This window comes from Strix aluco, chromosome Z (genome assembly GCF_031877795.1).
Source record: "Strix aluco isolate bStrAlu1 chromosome Z, bStrAlu1.hap1, whole genome shotgun sequence".
Taxonomy (NCBI): domain Eukaryota; kingdom Metazoa; phylum Chordata; class Aves; order Strigiformes; family Strigidae; genus Strix; species Strix aluco.
This window is the reverse complement of record NC_133971.1, coordinates 51,365,896-51,385,730: the sequence shown is the minus strand read 5'-3', so window position 1 is coordinate 51,385,730 and position 19,835 is coordinate 51,365,896. Positions and strand designations below refer to the sequence as shown.

At 38.1% G+C, this 19,835-nt stretch overlaps 1 protein-coding gene across 1 annotated transcript in view; it reads left to right on the top strand.

Annotated features, from left to right (window-relative positions):
- KCNN2 (potassium calcium-activated channel subfamily N member 2) overlaps nt 1–19,835 on the top strand; it is a 73,048-nt gene that overhangs the window by 1,609 nt on the left and 51,604 nt on the right. Inside the window, exon 3 of the mRNA XM_074813465.1 lies at nt 138–233. Coding sequence (XP_074669566.1) covers nt 138–233 — 96 coding nt within the window. The remainder of the gene's footprint in view (nt 1–137; nt 234–19,835) is intronic.

The window sequence follows — 19,835 nt, the reverse complement described above, 5'->3', positions numbered from 1 at the left end:
CAGCGGGGTGCACCCGGCCCCCGCTCTGCCCGCGGCAGCCTGAGGCCCCGCGACCCTCCTCCGGCCCGGGGGCGGCGGTGGGGCGGCCCCGGCCCCTGCGCTTGAGTCTCAGGGACGGTGGTGTCTTTCTCTTGCAGGAGTCGCTCTATTCCCTCGCTTTGAAATGCCTTATTAGCCTCTCCACGATTATCCTGCTTGGGCTCATCGTCGTGTACCATGCAAGGGAAATCCAGGTAACGTCTCCTTCTGTGGGTCAGTGAGCACTGCTGACATAACTGGGGGTGCGAGGCAGGTTGTCTGAGGGTGCGGCGGTGGTAAGTCCTTGGCGCTTCCCGCCAGTTCAGAAAGCAAAAGTGGTCTCTGCGCACCTGCCGAAGTTGGTGAATGGACCTCAGCCCTGGAGAGAAGCACGGCCGGCGTATACGTGCCAGGAAGCTCTGCCTGCTAGGGACTGTTGCCTGCGGTTATGCTATCCAATTGCTTAGCCCAGAGGTTGTAACACGCTTTCTCGGTGACATGCTTGCCATCTTCTGTAGCAGATGTACAGCAGCAGTCTTATATTTCCCAATGACTAAATTTCATGCTGTGCATTTTCTCTTGACAGCAAGGTTAACTGTCTTCACTGTGTGAGGTATGTAATCTTCACTGCACTGTCTCAGATACGGCCATACTCTAGCAGAACGTTTAAGAGAAGGGGGAAGGCTTATGTTTGACTTGTTTTATTTAATGCTGCGCAGCCCCTGGGAATGTGGCAGAGGAAAACTGTGAAGAAAGGTAGGGCAAAGGTAGGAGGAACGTAATGATCAAAGCTGTAGAGTAAGTCTCACAAATACTGTCACGGGTTCTGTCTGAGGGACTTAGTTCTAATTTCAGTTGTAATTTTTTTGACCAAGAAATTAAAATTTGGCATTTCAGCTCAGCTGAAACATAAAACAGATAGATTTCAAAGTTTTGAAGGGAAAAATACCTTACTCATAGATACATGGATGCATTTGCTTTTTCAGATTAGTTAGAGGTACCTTGAGCTACAAGCTGAAATGACACCTGTCAAGGGCAAAGAAGACTTTTCCACTTGTACCAATCAGTAAAAATTAAAAAAATTAAGAATTGTATAGTACCATGCTTCTGTGCAAATGAATGCTGTAGTTTCAATGTGAAATGGTACCATAGTCTCCCACTTAGGGTAATGTAAGAGAAGTATTATGTTACTGAAGACTCTTTGCCAAATTGGATCCTGTTGTGCAGTTCTTGCACATGTAAAACTTCTATTCCTGGCTCAGAACCCAGTTTTTCTGCGTTAATATCAAAGATATTGAAAGCTGTTTAATGATATTGTACTCAATAAACAAGTGTTCTGGTGAAAGAGCATCTCTATAAACTACTGGAGTACTGATGAAAAGGTTTCTTCATCTGCACAAAAATAGTTAAGTGGCACTGCTACAATGTGGGAGCCTTCTTCTCTGGGGTATCTTCCCACAAGTGGTGCCTGAGGCATGAAGAGCAAAGCTGAAAAAAACCTCTGTAAACATTTGAATTACTCTATGCATTTTCCAGAAACTTTAAATGGAAAATTTTATGCGAGATAACCAAAGAGTTGTAGGTCCCTGTGTGCATCAACTCATACTAAATAGTCACTCCAAGATTTGGTTGGGGGTTTTTTTTCAGGTAGATAGTTACAAATTTTCATTCCCTTACGAGTGTGTTACAGATTAGAAAAAAAACTGTTTTAAAAAAGCTAAAGTTATAATTCTGGTTTTGTTTTTTATTGATAATCAAGGTTAATGCAGTTTTCAGTGCTGCCTGACAGTACAGAACACAAGTATACCTGATTATAAAACAGCAATACCCTGTTTTAGTCTGAGAGACACCAAAAACTGCAGTAGTTGTGGCAGGGCCTGGAGTGAGCTGCAGCTTCAAGGGGCTCTGTCATTCATGTTGAAAATGAAAAGGAAGTTCTCTTTTTCAAGGAAAGGGCATGGTACCACCCTTAGCTATTACATATCTGATAGCTTTTTAACCTAGCCATAGTCGGGTTTTGTACACACACTTCACTTTTTAAAAGTAAGATGAAAAACCTGTAGAGCAAATATTACATCCGTCTGTGGTCATAAATTTATGTTACACTTGACATCTGAAAGCATGAAGTACCTTTAAAATACTTTGGCTTAGGAACATACAGAAGCTTTTCCAGGCAAAGGAAAACATGGCAAAAATGTAATAATTTTAAAATAATCTTTACAGCTGACTGTTTTCTGAAGGCACATGTGCCTTTAATTCAAGCAAATATCTTGATGTGTGCAGTAGAATGAATCACGTCTGTAGAACCATGCCCACAGATGGTTGGTTGTGTCCTGGAGGACTCTTTGCACCAGCTATTTGTCAACTGTATTCAAGTTTGAACATTCCTGTCTTGTCTGAAGCATACTTAGACTTTACCAGTGGGTATAGTGTAAATAAGCAGGAATTCGCTGAGAGAAGAAAAATTGTTCTATAGAACAGAAGAAGGTCAATGTATTCAGCTTGCAGTGTGGCATCTTTCATACTATGGTGGAAGCAAACCAACTTAAACTTAAGTAGGTTTTCTACAAAGCATGAGACAAAACACATTGGGAAATAAAAAGCTGACAGTTTACTAATTATTACTGATTGTAGATTTAATATTTAGAAACTCCTGCTGACCTAGAATGCCGGGAAATGGAAATCAACTTTTTCCATTCTTTTCAGTAGTCTGTGACTTTGATGTATTGGTAGGAAGTCTGAACAGCCAAGCTGCAAGCAAGTCTATGGGGCAGTGCCTAGCAGCATAGCAGGTGACTAGTCTTTCCATTAAAATGACCTTTCCCCTATGTTTTGTTTCAAAAACAGCCAGTCAGTTAAACCAAACTCCAGAGTTTGCTGGTCCCAGGCCTGCTGAACATTTTAAGGGAGTTGGAAGGGAAGTTTATAAAGACTTGCAGGGATTCTTCCCGAGAGCCAGGAGCGACATGTCGACGTGAGACAAATGAGTTTTCTTTTTGGCCTTTTCCCCCAGCTAGGCCGTGGTTGATGTGTGGTGCAAGAGCTGGCGCACCTTCAGTCTCCCAGGGGTGGGGTGGGGGGGCGTTTCCCGCCGCCGCCTTTCAGCACCGCAGACAGCTCCGCACGCCGGCGGGGCTCGGGCGGCGGCGCCGCAGCGCTGGGAGCGCCCGCCCGCGCCCGCGCGCCCCGCGGCCCGGCAGCACAGGCATCCCTCCGGGCATGTGTTCAGCCTCGCATTCGGAAGCAGTTAGCAACACGGCTTTGTTTCTGAATTCCCTGAGCTTGCCCGGAGCCCTGCCTCTGACAGACCAAAGTCTCCGGAAGGGTGTAGCTGCAGCGTTTAGACAAGGGTAACTGTATGGATGCTGCATACTCTTGTGAGATACTGGAAATGTTAAAATATTTTCATCAAATAGGTTTTCAGTGATCTCAGTGTATTGGTTGTTCTGTATAACTGTAAGAATAAACTGTGAGCTGTTACTGAATTTAATACATGTGCGTTAGAGTTAAGATTGTAATAAAAGTTGGGTGAAATCAGCTGGGTTTAAATGATAATTCATAGCATACATTATCATTTCTAGTAAAGAGGATAAAAATTACAAGCAAGTTTCCTTCTCATCCCTCACCCTTCTAGAAAGCACCCTAAAGAACATCAGTAACGATGTTGGAGTTGAGAATGGTGACAACCCCAAATCTGTGTGTTTGCTTTTTGGTCCATTGTTGTCATGCCTATAACGCTCTTAAAAACATCACACTTGGGAGATAATGAAATATGCATTGCTGTCTCTCCAAGCTTGTGTGGTTGTTGATTCTGTTCTTCAGAGCAAGTGCCCTGTGTTTGGAAGATCAGTGGGAAAAATGTAATTCATTGTTATCCCAGCCTAGAACAGGTATTTCTGTGACTGTCACTCCAGTTGAAGAGGTGCAGGAGAGAAGAACTAGGAAGATAGCATGTTCCAAATCATAATAATTTTTGATGCATAGATTATTCACTTAATGCATAAACAGTTTGTTACTTAATACTATTTTACATGATTAAAACAGCAGCATGGAATGTGGTTAAAATTGTAATTCCTAGACAACTTTTTTTCCATTCCACATTACTATAGCAGAATTTGCTTTAGATCAATAAATGAGTGGACTTTAAGAAATTTTTGGGTAGCAGTTCACATGGTAAAGCTGCAGTTGTACTTTTATTGAAAAATAGACCTCTCTGTCTGTCTATAGTACTGCTGGAGATAGAAATGCTATTTAAGTATGCACACCTGAAGTTCTACTGGCAGTTTCTTGTATTACCTGGAGAAAAGGATTAAAATCAAAATTCGCTGAGGTTGCCAGTAGGAGGTCTTTAATATCTTTTGTTAGACATTCTACTACAGCTAGGTATTTCTTGAGAGATGGTTGTCACTGGAGAAATTCACCCACTGCAACACTTTTCTTTTAATGCTGGACGGCTTAGTGTATCCCTTCTGTAAATGAACATTGCCCTTCTATTTCCTGTCCTGAATAACAGTAACCTGAGTAACACTAACCTGTGCTCTCCTGGACCTCTTTTCCTTCTCCCTGATACAGATGCTTTCACTCATGCAGAAACGTGAAACTTGTTGGTATTTGGTGGAAGTGAAAAGAAATCTTAATATTACTTTTGGTATGTCAGTTGAGATTTCTGACAACTTCTAAAATTTATTGCTAGCTCATACTTAGGTAGAATTCCTGTGGAAAGTCTTGCAAACTCCAAGGCTAAGATTAACCATTGCTTTCACAGCAGAGCCTCCTAGGGCTACAGGGAGGAAGCACCTTTAGTCCCTAGATGGTTCTGAAGTGGTGGGAAAATAATGTGCTACTGATAGATTTGGAGTGAAACACTTTCAGTCTTCGTTAACTTTATGGAAGGTTATCACAGTGAGAGCCCAAATATCTTGCTGAAGAATCAATAATCTTTTCTTCTTTTCCCTGTTCCTGAAAACTAAGAAGTGGAACAGGCAGCATCAGGAAACAGCAAAGAGTGGTAACAAATGCGTATCTTGACCTGCTTATTGTGCAAATAAATTCCATAATGAATTATAGTGTTAAACACTGTTTACAGGAGTTTTGTTATCTTATTGGCATCAGTGGAATGTGCTGCAGTAAACATTTTGCACTCATGAACAAATGCTAAGTTAAACTCCTTGCAGTTTCCTGTTGTAAGACCAAAAGGGTATTCTGCAGGCCAAATTACTTACTTGTTTTTATCTGTATTGATTGCATTCACTGAAGTGGTACCTGTGCATCTTACTAGCTGTCTTGGCAATCTGTTGACTCTGTGCTGAGTCTAACTTGCCTTTGCTTAGGTATATTGAAACATCAGAGATTGCACGTGTAGACTATAAAACATCTGCAGAAACAAATTAGATGAAGAGCACAGAGAGCAAGTCTGTTGAATAACAGGTGAAAATCAAGAAATAAACTTTGAGTGATAGTTTTATTCTGATCTGAAGCCTGTTGAGAATTAGTGATTTTTTTTCTATTTATTTTAATAGGCCTTGGATCAGGCAACAACAAAACTCACTGTGTAGCAGTTTTGATCCAGGATACAGTAACTTCATGTACAGACTCAAAAATTCCCTTCCACCAATGAAGTTTAATACACATTCCATATGTGTATTAAACAGAACATTCCATATGCATGTTGAACAGCAGAAAATCATGTATGAATCCAAGGATACCGTATCTGTTAAATTAACACTGTATCTGTCAACACTTCAGAGTATTTTTGTGAAAGTCTTAGTTCCATTCAGTACGTTTATAATAGATTATATCTGCAGAACCTATTGACCTAGGAAAAGTTACAGGTGCCCAGTGTCTGTAATGCAGCACTGTAATGCATACAGCATGGAAGGCAGGCTAGAAAATCCTTTAACAGACAGCATCCAAAAGGATATGAGGCCCTTTGCATTAACGTTATGCATAGAAGATGCCTCTATTTCTAATAGGCTCAATTAGAATGTAGGAGGAGGTTGTATGAATGGTTGGCCTGGCCATATCTAGGATTATCTATTCACATTAGCAGACCATGTGGAATAGGCTGCCCAGGGAGGTGGTGGAGTCACCATCCCTGGATGTGTTTAAGGGTCATTTGGATGAGATGTTGGGGGATATGGTGTAGGGGAGAACTTTGTAGAGTAGGACTGATGGTTGGACTCAATGATCCCAAGGGTCTTTTCCAACCTGAATGATTCTGTGATTCTGTGATATGCACCATTGTTCTGAGCATTTTTTAATGAGGCTGTTAGAAGTTCATCAAGACATAGTAGTGCATAATGAAGTGTGAGAAGGTATGTTACTGCCCCTGTTGGAGGAGAACATTTGTAACCAGAGATTAGATTCTGGATTTGTATAAATTGTGTAGCGTAGCTGAAATCAACAGAGATACTGTTGTCTGTGATCCTAGAGGCATTCTGCATGCACATCTTAATGTGGAAGTATTGTACATGTCAGATCCTTCAGCTGTGGGGACTTAGATCAGAGAATTCTGTCAGGTACTTGACTGACGCTCTGGTTTGCCTGAGTTTAAGTGAAAGTGTGCCAAGACTGTCAGCTATAGATTAACGCTCTTGTGATTCTGGTTCTGGCTTGTATGTGGTCTACTAAATGTAGTCTTCTGGGCTTTGAATTTGGTTTGAGAAATATTTGTGGTCTGGTTGAACAAAGATCAGAGCAGGAATGGCTGCTGCTTAGGACTTGGGAGAATTAAAAAGCTGTGTGGAAGCTTCTCTGCAGCTTCAATCAGCTGTTTTCACCCTTGATGACAAAAGCTGAATTACTGCTCTGAGCCTGAAAATAAACTGTAAAGTATGCATAAAACCAAGTAATTTTGTGAGGAAGTTTCCACAGCTCTGTTCTGTGGAAAAGAGATAAGTTACTCATCATGACAACAACAACCACCACAACAAAGTAATTTAATGTCACTTTTCTAATGTTTTGAGGTTTTTAAATAATATAAGCTATATTACATTGAAAAATGTGAATGGAAAAACTTCCATTCAAAAAAATGTGATATGTGAAATACCTACATATCACAGTGTATTTTTAATGAAGTTGTGTAAATTGACTTTGCCCCATTATTTTAATGAAAGCTACATTAAGTAATTTCTTCTTACGGCTGTCAGAAGATCAGAAGAGATTGTCATGAGAACAGGTTTTACAGCTTAGAAAGAATTCTTGTGTAGAGGGAGTGGTAACACATGAACATTTTATACTTTAAACAGGTGTATCTGAACCCAGGCCTTTGCAACCAAAAATGTTCAGTTAATATCATACATAAATATATTATATAATACTGTTTTAATGTAGTTGCTGGGATTCAGACATTTGTAACTTAGTGATTCATGTGGCTTTTCCCTCTTGAACAGTCCATGCAATTGTGCTCCTTCATCTGCACTTTCATCATTAAGGACCAGTCCTTAATAAACATAATTTTTTATTGACATTGAGGAGTGAAGAGGGATGTGTGCATCTTCTAAGGTGCTTCCTTATCTCGTTCATTTTGGTGGAGACTGATGGACCTTTCAGAATTAAATTCCCTTTAAGAAAATACAAAACCTTTTCATGACAGATGGAAGTACCCCTGTGAATTCCATATAAAGTAAAACCAAAGGGTAGGCCTTAAATATCTTTTTTTTAAAAATTGCTACTCCTAGTCTTTTTAAGAGTAATCTGCTCTGGGTTTTTTCTGTAAAGAAAGAGATTTATTAAAAGAAAAGCTGCTCTGTCCAAGTGGCACCTTCTAAACTTTTATGCATATTAATACTTTAGAGCTCTGTTGATGAGTAGGGGAGAGCTGGGTTCTGTTATGTGACTGATGAAGAGAATTGTTTATTGAATACATATCACAAAGTTACTGAAGATTGCAGGAGCCACGAGGGTCATACATAGAGAGTTAAAAGGCTGTACAGGTGTAACTCTGAGTATAATTTGTCTTGCAAAACCACTGCTGCTGGTAAGGATGGGCTTGTGGGAAGGGACTTAGATTGCTGCTGAATGTGGATATTCAGAAAAAGATACCAGAGGCAAAGGAAGAGTTTTTGCTTGTAAAAGAGTGTATTTGAAATAAAAAATAATTGAGAAATAAATATGTATGGGCTCATATCCATATATTTTATTGTCACCTGTGGGTAAAGAGCTTCCTGAGCTTTCTTACCTGTCTGCAGTAAGTATTGTTGCTTGTAGTATTTTAGAGTGTAGCTGTCTTCCATAAACAGTTATACATCAGCTCAGTGGTTTGATGGGTAGCTGTAAGATAGCCTGTAAAGAAGGAAATGCATGTATAACAAGCATTTATATTGTAGTTTTCATTGTCAAAGGGAATTACCTGGATGAATCCTCACGTTTTTTTCTGTCACTTAAATGATGTTTTTACAAAAGCGAGTGCTGAGACCAAGAGTTGTAGAGCTGTGGAAGTAGTATGGGGAATCTTCTGCAACTACATTTGAAGCTCAGACTTGCCTATCATGTAGTTGTATGCTTAGATCAGTCATTTGTCATGTAAATAAGACGTTGTTGCCATCCAGCTATGCCTCTAATTTTCAAGAATTATCCATGTGCTTTAGTGGATGTCCCAAATACTGCAGTGTAAAATGAATGTAGTGTTCCACAGTATGTCCTAATGAGATACTGTTGGGAATCTTTATGAAGTGTTTTATTCCTATTACAATTGTTTATTCCAGCTTTCACAGCACTGCCACTTCTGTAGCATTATGACCGGTGTATAGAGCATAACTGCAGGTGTATGCAGACATTCACACCTGCCCTACCCCTGACCTCTGACAGTAGTGTCTTTCACTAGAATAACTCATTATGAAGCAATGCTTTATCTTCAGTCTCTTTTCAAAACAAAGATTCATCCCAGGTGGTGAATGACATTTCTTATTTTGTGATGGTTGTTATGCTTTTAAGAATAAGATCTGTTGCAGCCAGGGAATGAGGCATGTCTTTAACTAAAAATAAAAACCGCATAGTAGCTTTAATTCAGTCTGTACCATTGCATCCATAAAATTCACATGCATAGAGCTCTGATTTTAGTCTGGGAAACTGGAGAAAGACTGAATGTTCAGTTGTGGCTAGACAGCACACAATAAATTGTGTCCTACCTGAAACAAATAATAAATATGACTAGCAATAATGATCACTGAGCATTCACTGTTAGCACCTAGGTGTAATGAAGTTTTCATCAAAGTAGTCTCACTGCATTTCTGATACAACATCAGTTACCATTTTTACACCAGTCATGCACATTTGAGGTGTATTTTGACTTCAGAAGAAAATCTGTATTTGTGAATATCTGAATTAGTGGGCTTCTTTAGAGCCTTTCAATTTACAGCATCCTCATTATATGCTAAGGGTTAGATCCTTAACACCTTTGTCATTATTGAAATATCTTTTCAAGAAGACTTGTAATCTCTTGAACAGACATTAATTTATGAATAAGCTAAGGATACTCTTTATCCGCTTTTGCTTTGCCCATGGAGCTGCTCTCTGCAGTAGCTGTAAAATTCAGTTTTGACTGTGCAGCTACTACACCCGGCTTGTAGTGGATTCCTTTGACTGTAGATTCCTATGTCGGATACTGCCCAAGAGTTGTTCTTGGGCTCTGCATAAGGAATAGGCTGATACAGGAGAGATTCTCATCCATTCAAATTCCGGTATAGCTGAAAAGGTACCCAGTGACAACTACTACTAAACATAATCTCATCTGAATGGTGTCATGGGTAAAGTGGCTTCACACTAAGCCCACCCTCTCCTTTTGTTCTCATTCAGGTTTGGGCTTCATGGTAAAAGCCAATAACTTGCATTCTGTTGTGATTTCTGCAGTATGATAGTTTAGAATGACTAAATCTTTATGCAGTAGGGTAGACCAGTGCTGGGCCTGATGTATTCCCAGTTCAGCTTCCATACAGTTTTAAGATAGTTTAATGGCAAAATGTGAAAAAAAAAAAAAAAAAAAAAAATTGATAGAAGTCTACCCATGGCCAGTCCGCTTTCCAGATTTGGTTGTCAGATAGGAAAATGTTTGGTTCTCCATCTTTATGTGCAGCCATATATGAATAGACATTTGTCCACCAGCAACAGAATGGGGTACAGCAGAGTGAGATGAGAAATTTAGTGGTGTGGCTGTAAGCTGGCAGACCATTCTTTTCCTCTGCCATTTGGCACATGGAAGGAAAATAAAAAATATGAACAGGTTTTTTTGTATCCAGCCTGTGATCAGAGATGTCAGCTCATCCAAAATCAATAATTCTTGCATTTCACTTGTGACTTTTGTATGTATGTTGTAGCCAGTATCATCCTGTGTTAACTGCTGGACATCAGACCTTTTGCTGCCATGGACTATCCCGTTGAGCATAATAGATGTGAAAATAAAACTTCGTAAAACATTTTGAATAGCAATTTTATGTTTAAACTGTGCAAGGTAAGGGGGTTGACAGCACTCAGTGCAAACTTGTTTCATGTATTTGGTTTGCAGACTTCTTAAAAAAAAAAAAAGAGCTTTGAGGACAGAGCATCTTTTACCTGAGAGAGCTGCTGTAAACTAGACAGATTTAATGAAGCTGTAACATTCAAATAATTAATGGGGCAGCAACAAGAACTGTGTATCCTAAGAGGTGTTTGACAATATGCTGGGAGTTGTTCCTTTGGTGGAGTTTTTTTGTTTTTTCTAAGGAAGCAGCTGCAGTCATAATTATTAGTGATCAAGTAAAACAGTATTTTACCCATGAAGAAATACAGGTAAATGCCTGTAAAGAAACTCGTGTCTATGTTTATTTAACCTGATGTTGAAAGTCTCCCTTCTTAAAGATATTGTAACGTAATCTTTGAAGCAGTTTGAAGACTTCATCTGCTACATGGTTTAGCCAGAAGCTCACTTTAGGCCTTCAGGAGTAACAGGTACTAACTAAATAGCTGCTTTATTCCTGTACCCTGACAGATTTACTTGCCAGGGTAAATTACAGGGGCACTTCTTGCAGGAATGCCTCTATACACTTAGGATTAGTGCGTGACTATGTTTATTAGGATTTTTAAATACACAAGTACATCTAACTCCACTCTGCATCTCCTGCTACCCAATTCTTAGTTTCCCTTATTTAAGTGGACATGCTTTAGGACAACGCTTAAATACTTAGTTTTTGTATTTCTGTATTTGGAGTTCTTTTAAACATATCCTTAAATAAAGTTCCCAATTTGTGTTTCTGAGACACTAAAAACACTGCAGGGACTTTAATTCCTGTGGTGCTGATATGTATTGACCCATTATCAGTTAAATAAAAATTTACCCAGTTTAAAAACAAACACACAAACTTTTCCAAATACCTGAAGTATTTATGTCATAAGTAAACACTAAAAGAGGAACTGAGAAGACACATTCTTGTGTATAGGATGTGTTGGTACCAGTCATTCCTGAAAAACAAGTTCCTAAGTTTAGAGTCACTGGTGTGCTCCTTTGGCAGAATGAATGACTTAGCTCATTTTATCTAACCTCAGATTTGGTGTTTCTTCCTCTAGCATCTGTTTCCCTTATTCACTTGTGAAAATATTGCCTATTTATTGAGAAAATACATCCTTTTTTTAATTGGTTCCAGTTTTCCTAGGAGTAATGAAGCTGATCATCCCTGAAGAGAGTGAGGCTTCTATTGCATTGGGAACAGTGGCAGATGGCAGCCGTTTTGGGAGATGGCATTTCTTCATGCAGTGATCTGTGGAACAAATTATTTTTAGTACTGAATGGAGAAAAACAAATCCTAAATGAAGAATTGTAAAATAATAATTTAAAATTAATAAAAATAGTGAAATGTAGGTAGTTCTCCCTAGTGAGTTTGGCTTCTGCAAGAAGATTGCAGAATCAGTTACTTTATTTCTGAGGTACTCGAAATGAGGAATAATATAGACCACTAGGTTTCTTAAAAAATGCATTCTAACAATTAGTTCTGTAAAATAGCATTGTTATTTTGTGGGAAGATGTGCTTGTTCTTTATATATGAAGTTTTGAAACTGCTGCTTCAGTGCAAAACTAAATTCACCCCTAACTTTGAAATCAGTGTTTCCATCTCCGAACTGCCAAGATCAGTGTATTAGTTGTAGCAGACCTGAAAGACCAGAACTTTATTTAAAGAGATTTTTTTTGTTGTTTTGAGATTATTTTATTAGCATGGTAATTTGTACAGTGTGGTAATTTGGTTATATTTGTGAAAGCATGAAGGGAACGTAAACAGTTAATTCACTATTTCTTTGCAACTTTCCTTTTTAGATGTAATAAAGCTGGCATAGCTCATGTCCTGCTGCACTGTCTTAGCAGGGATAGTGAGCCAGAGCAGGCCAGCAAAAGTAGGGTGTAGTGGCTGATGGAAACTGAGTTCTGAACAAGTTGTGGTGTGGTTAGGTTAGGTGAGGTGCTGAAATGTTTCCTAAGGGCTGGCTACATCCAGATAACCTTGCTCAGTCCTTAGGTTCTTGGGGAAAAAAGCTGTGGTTGAAAACTATCTTTTTCACTCTGTCTCTGTCAATTGTATGAAGCCACTATTTTGTATTGCTCTGGGACACCCAGCGCATTCTCTAGTAAATACACCTGTTATGTAATAACGTACATATTCTTTTTACTTTTTTTGTTTCTTCCCTGCTTTTAAAGTAACAGAATAGTAAATAGTATAAAACAAGATTAACACTGTTTTAGTGAACTGGTCCTATTTTCCTGTTTTGCATGTTTATGCAGGAGAGTCTCAACTGTTCCTTCTCTGTTACTCTTCTTGCACTTAAGCACTATTCAGAGCTTTATTAAGTCATGCTCCTTCAGTATCTGCTTGGAGAACATTTTTGGGTGTCAACCCCAGACACAAGAGCTTTTGAGAACTACTGGTGCTAGATGGAAGCCTTCTGCATGTGGTAACTTAAGGAGCTTATTCTCATTGTGTTTTAAGCAGCTGGAGAGGGTGGGATCTGAAACTTTGGTGTAGCAAAATAGCTGTTAAATTAAGAATTTGGTAAAATGAAGAAATATCTGTTGTGGACTTTGTAGAAATTCTTGATTCAATCAGTTTAATTCAGCCACTTACTGGTGGATCTACTGAGTATCTCAAATGAATATAGTAACCCTGGGTGGTGGACTTTTATTTTTGGACCTCTGATTTTGTTCAAAGGTTCATAAACATTCATTTAATCTCCCTGTTGATTACTGATCTGAGGAAGTTCAGCTGTGGTTGTTCCAGCAAGAGTCCAAACTAAATTACATTAGGAGATTTTCTTGTGAAATATCTTTTAAATAATGAAAGTGAAAAAATGTTTTGATATTAATATTTTTTAAAATCAGCCCTTTCTATTAATAATAAGTTCATTATCTAACTATTTTGATTTTGTTATATATTTATAAGCTTGTGATGATTTCTGAGTTTGATGCATAATTATGCTTTTCTCAGGGGGTTCTTCATAGTATTGGGAAAGAAATCTTGATATCTTGAAATGTCCTTTTTTTTGTCCTTTGTAGTTCTTAGATTTCAATTCTTAACATTGTTACCTATGTAGAAAGTTAATGGATAGAAAGAATGGCATTTTAGGAGCATCTCACCTTCTTTGGGTCCCTGAAGCACATACATGTATATGGAGAGACCCATATGAAAAGAAATTATGTATGTCCCAGCAGTTGCTGAATGCTGTAATGGTCTTTGGCATTGTAGGCTGTCAGGGGGTTAGGCTATTTCACAGTTGTTTGAGATAAGCAATAGAGATGAAAGTCTGGCCAGTACCATTTAAAAATATTGAGCAATGCCTCTGAATATCTTTGGAGAGAGAAAGCTAAAAAGGATACTGTCTGTATGTGATTTAAAACAGAAGGGAAATATGGGTAGGTGGAATTTAACTTTCTGTGCTTAGGCAGAGTTTAACCCTATGCTAGTTTATGTGATCATAAATGTCCTTTCTCTGTAAAAAATCTCATAGATTATTTGGCGTAGGTTTTTTATAACGAACTGAGGGACAGAGGTTGAAATAAGACATAGACAAACCTGATAAGAGCATTGTTTAATACAAATATGGTTTTTTTAAATGATTGTTTTTATGTATGGCCTGTCAGAGTAACTAAGGTGTATTATTCAGATTTATTTTAATATGAAGTTTTTTGATGCTGCACTTCTGAAAATATGGTTCACAAAGACTATAAATGGTCTCAAGCCTCTTTTACACATCCCTTCCTGAGATTGAAAGGTTTAAATACAGTCTTTGAGAGAAGTATTTTGAGCCTTCTTAGCCACCAGCACACATCAACATGAATTTTTTTTTACATGCATTGATGTACAGTGTTCATAGCAAAATATCAGTAACTATGAATATCTCATTTTGCACAGAGATACCAAACTTAAATAAATATACCATGCAAATAATAATTTTTGTACTGAAGCTAAGTACCAGACTTTTACAATCCTCTGTTTAAATTGGCGTTTTTAATTTTGGGGATTGTATACATCTATACGTGATAGAGAAGTCTTGCTTCGCCATTTGAATGAATTTAAGCATGTTTCATTCGGTAGATAGCTATATCCAGAAGACCTTATGGATCAATTTCTAATGACCTACTAGAAAGTTTGGGTTTAACTCTGGATATGGGAAACATTCTGGAAGATATAAGATAGCCAAGCCTTTATGTAATTTTGTGAAAAACATATTCTTTGCCTTCTGTGCTTTGCATGCAGGAGGTGTTTGATGCCTCATGACTTTACATATGACTTAAACCCACTAATGTTTCTGTTCTGTGGTATTGTATTTAGGATGAGGAGTACAGCAGCCCTCGGGAACTCCTACAGGCTCTCCAAGGTCAAGGACAGGCCTTTAGATAATTTACAGACCATTTGATTACATGCCTTCTGTTGATGGAAAAGGTCTTTTTCCTGCCCTACTTAGGGGGAACTGTCCTAAAGGGTTGAGATGTCTGTCTCCCACCACCATGTGGTTTTAAATAATTTGTACTTAATAGGGTGCTGTGGGACAGTAACTTGGCTGTTTGGAGTGGTGAGACAAAAGCAGTATCTTCTTCCTGTCTGAGTACCATAATGATCTTTTTGGTTGTATAAATGATATTTTGGGAACTACAAACTATAGAAAAATGTCTGGTCAAAACTTTTGGTAAATCAGCAGCCCCAGAGGCTATATTTTGCTACTCTGAATCATAGTCCCATCAGTTCTTTTATAAAGTTTAAGTGACTCCAGTATTTAACCATTTAAAATTTGGATTTTTAAATTAAACAATTGCAATAATACATTTGTGAGTACAGTTGATTCCTCTTCTGCAAGGAATGCTTCCGGGAGTACAGCTGATGCTACTTTATCACTATTTATTGCTTCCTTTTTACTCCCCACAGTATTACAGCAAATTAGTGATAGAGTTTTCAGATTTATTCTTTTACCTGCGTTCTAAAGGCATTTTTACAAAATGGCTGGTTTCCTTGCTCTTTGCATTCACCAAGATCCTCTGATAGCCTTATACTAATGATTTGTAAAGTTAACTTCTCTCTTATTTTAAGTAGCTTCAAGGGGCTCTCTGATCTAAATTGTCATTGTGTGAATGTCTACTTTTAATGTGTTTCTCTTTCTCTTATCTGGTGTTATATGAATTTAACAAAGTGTTATGTAAATATACACATACCTATGTAAATATCTATGATATGATATTTTAATGTTTTTACTGTGTGACATTATTTGAAGTTAAAGATTGATTTATGTCTTACATTTACATTATAGAGTGCCAACTTAGTAAAGGTATGTGAGAGTTCTGTATTTGAAGAACCCTGTGAAACACTGATGAAGTACTTGCATTAGATTTCAACCCTGAATAATTATAAGAAATTTGAAAGCTATGAACAGGCATGACATCTTTGACCCTAACTGGAGTTTGGCCTTTTCCGTGGAGCACAGGACTCAATTCAATAGGAAGAGTTTGTTCTCTTTTTTTTTGCTAGCATCATTCTCTGTTCAGATGGGAGTAGTATTTTGAAATAATTGCATGGTTATTATAACAGGATTGACTGAAAGCAGCTAAGAGGGTGTATACATATCCTTTAAATTGTGCTGTTCAGCTGTCTTCTTCATTCATTTACCTTCCTTGCTTTCTAAATAGGGAATGTACCTAGCCAAGCACACACACACACACAAATACCTCTCTATCTTCCAAATTAACAGTGAAATTTGCATTCAGTAGGTTGCATAACTGCAAGTATATAAAATGTACATGAAATCCTGTACTAACTTCTGTGTCATTTTGGTATGTCCCAATTTAATTTTTATTCACAGCCTGGTTTAGAGGCCCATATTTGTTCCAGAGTGTTTGATATCCATCATAGTTTGAATTTAGAGACACAGAATTGTGAGGAAATCTTCCTCATATATATGATTTTGAAATGTTAATATTTTTATGAAATAGAAATATTTGTACTGGATCTGTGGTCCTTTGTGGCTTCTGGTGTTTTCTACCTTCCATGTTTTCACCTCCTAAATCTCGTTATATGACAGCTGAAGATATTATCACTTTAAAATATTATCTTCCCTGGAAGAAATTGGCACAGCTGAAGTCAAGGGAAGTTGATAGGGATCTTTTGTGTCTGCAAACATAACCCGTTCTACTGAGCACTACTGAGAAACTTAGTTCTTTGTAACATGTTAGGATTTCTTCTGCTGGCAGGAGAATATGTTATCAAACATGTATTCCATAATGACATCGTAAAATTAAAAAAAACCTCAGTGATTAAATAACATTTTCTTCTATGAAAATTGTAAAATCAAATTCTAATGCCTAAATTTAACTCAGCATTCTTCTATTCTCATCTTTTAAATTGTACCAGTACTTAAGGTATCATTTTTAATTGCCTTTCTGCATGTAGAATTCTTTTTGAAATGTGTGAAGATGGTAGGTAAAAAGGGAGGACAAAAGACCATTGCTTTTTTCAGCAGATTTTGGAATGTTAAAAGAAATTTTAAAACACTGCCAGTTTGACATGTATTTGATATGTATCTGAGAACTGAAATATTTAACTCTGTTGTTACTTTATTCTTTGGAAACCCACACGGCATTTGAGGGATTTGATATTATCTATCTCTTTTTCAGTCAAGCTGGTTAGTAGTCATCTGTATTCTGGGTGCTCCAAATACCTCGACCTCTTCATAAGTGATGTAGCACTTCTGTGATCTGACTGACAGCATTTACAGGCTAATCACAAGAATCAAGTGCACTTAAGCCTTACTGTACTTTGAAAGTTTTGCACTTCGTACCAAATAGTACATTTGCTAAGTGCAAACCAGCACTCTTTTGGTAATACATACATACACAGATACATTGGCCTTCCAGTATCAATTTGCATATCTATTATGCGAAGTTTGCAGAATGACTACAGGTAAAAGAAAGTGCTTATGTTGCATACATTGAATTTTCTGTTTCTTTAGCTTAATTCAACACTGTGTTTCTTTGTCTTTAATAGTACTGCAGTGGAGGTGAGAACTATATGTAAGTGGTTGCTTGACCCTGGCCAGCTGTCAGACCCCCACCCGGCCTCTTTCACTCTCCCTCCTCAACAGAACAAGGAGAGAAAATAAGTTGAAAAAGTTTGTGAGTTGAGGTAAAGATGGGGAGATCCCTTACCAGTTACCAGCACTGGCAAAGCAGGCTCAATTTGGGGAAGATTAGTTCATTGCCAGTTAAAAGTAGAGTGGGGTGGTGAGAAATAAAGACACAAACTAAAACACCTTGCCCCACCCCCCTCTTCCCAGGCTCAACATCTCTCCTTCATTCCCAACTTCTCTATCTTCTCCCCTATGAGTGACACAGGGGATATGGGAAATGGAAGTCTGTCCACAGCTGTTCCTTTCTGCTGCTCCTTCCTCCTCACACTTTTCCCCTGGTCCAGTCCATGTCCTGTCTATGGTCTACAGCTCGTCACAGTAAACCAGCTCCAGCATGGGTCCTCCATGGGTATTAGTTCTTGTAAGGAGAATCTGCTCCAGCATGCGCTCTTTGCAGGTGGCAGTTACTTCAGGAAATATCCACCTTGGTTTAGCGCAGAGTCCTCCATGGGCTGCAGTGTAGGTATCTGCTCCAGTGTGGTCCTGTCCATGGGCTTCAGGGAAATACGTCCTTTACCATGGTCATCTCCATGGGCTGCAGGAAATTCTCTGTTCTGATGCCTGGAGCACCTCCTCCCCCTTCTTCTCTGACCTTAGCATTTCCAGGGTTGTTTCTCACACTTTTTACCTTCATTCCTCACTGCCTGGAAAGGATTTTGCCCCTTCTTAAATAAGCTTCCACAGAAGTACCACCAGCTTCACTGATGAGCTTCACTGATGAGCTCAGCTATCTCCTGCAGTGGGTCCACTGCAGAGCAGCAGCTGACCTCTCCTTGCAGACACCACCCCTGCAGCCCCTCCAGTAGCGAAACCTTGTCACTGACACCCAATACAGTAAGATGGAGGGAAAGAACATAAGGGGGTGAAAAACAGGTCCACAAATACAGAAATCTGTTTTGTTTTGTTTCTTGCTATGGTTAACTTATTTATTTCTTCTAGTATCAGTTCAACTACAATAAAGTTAATTTGTGGTTTTCACTTTTCTAAACAAATGACTGGAGCAATTTTCTGAAAGACAAACTGAATGTATTAGAAGGAGAATGTAGAGTGTGTTTTCAATCTTTAAAAAACATACAGAGAAATCAGGCTTGTTTTTTTAAACTCTGAAAAGATGGAAAGGGGCGAAGAACAGTGCATATCAGTAATTGGGGTTTTGGCTATGTATATGGTGTGTAGTGTGCTGAAAATACTTTTCTTATATTAAGGAGCACATTCTTTGTGTATTTTTCCTTCTCACCCATTATTTTTGAATAATCTAATTTTAAAAATCCTGCAAAAGTATTTTTATTTGCTTAACCTGTTTACTGAACAGCCTTGTTTGGATCTGGACTATAGTTGAAGTGATGAGAAGGTCTTCTCTTGTCATTGAGATTGTATCTGCTTTGTCTTTATGGGTTATGTTACTTTTTGAAAAGTTGCCTATTTGCAACTTCTTGCATATCGCTACTCTCTAGTAGTGACAAATACTGTTTGATTAAGTATTTATTTAGTAAATAATCAGGAACATCATTACTAAAATGCTTCAGTACCTTTGTTCCTGGGTCGCAAACTGAAGGCTGTGATTGTGCAAGAATCAACATGTGCATTTAATTTTGAGCTACCAGTAGATATCACCTGGCATTTGCTGGCCTTTGCTTTTCAAATTTTCACCATGAGATGTCTTTTTGAGTCTTTGTGCAGTTTCTCATGTAGCTTTGCATCTTACATTGATCTGTATTGGTGCCTGAAGAATGCTTGGAGAAGTTCTAGTTCTACAGAAGCTATATCATCCTGACTGAAGCATGGATATACTATAGAGCAGGCTTAATATTGCATCTTAGAAAGTATTTTCAATTTGTAATTTAGATATCCATCATGAAAACACTTTCTTAAATTTTTCTCAATTTTTTGAACTTACAGTAAGCAATTGATTTTGAAGGGACAAGGCTTAATTGGTCCAGAGTTTTGTTTTACCAGAAATGACAATTAAAATATGAGGAATTCTTAATACATAATATGTGAAAATTCAGTTTCATGTATAGTTCTAAAAATAGTGCATGAAAGAATTATTTTTGTCTTAACCAGAGTTATGTTTCAATTCATAGTGATGTAATGTAATTTTCTGAAATGGCTTATTTATTTTCTTTTTAGTGGTCATTGGCAGCTCTGAAAACTATGGTATTTTAAAATGGAATTATAACAAGGCTTGT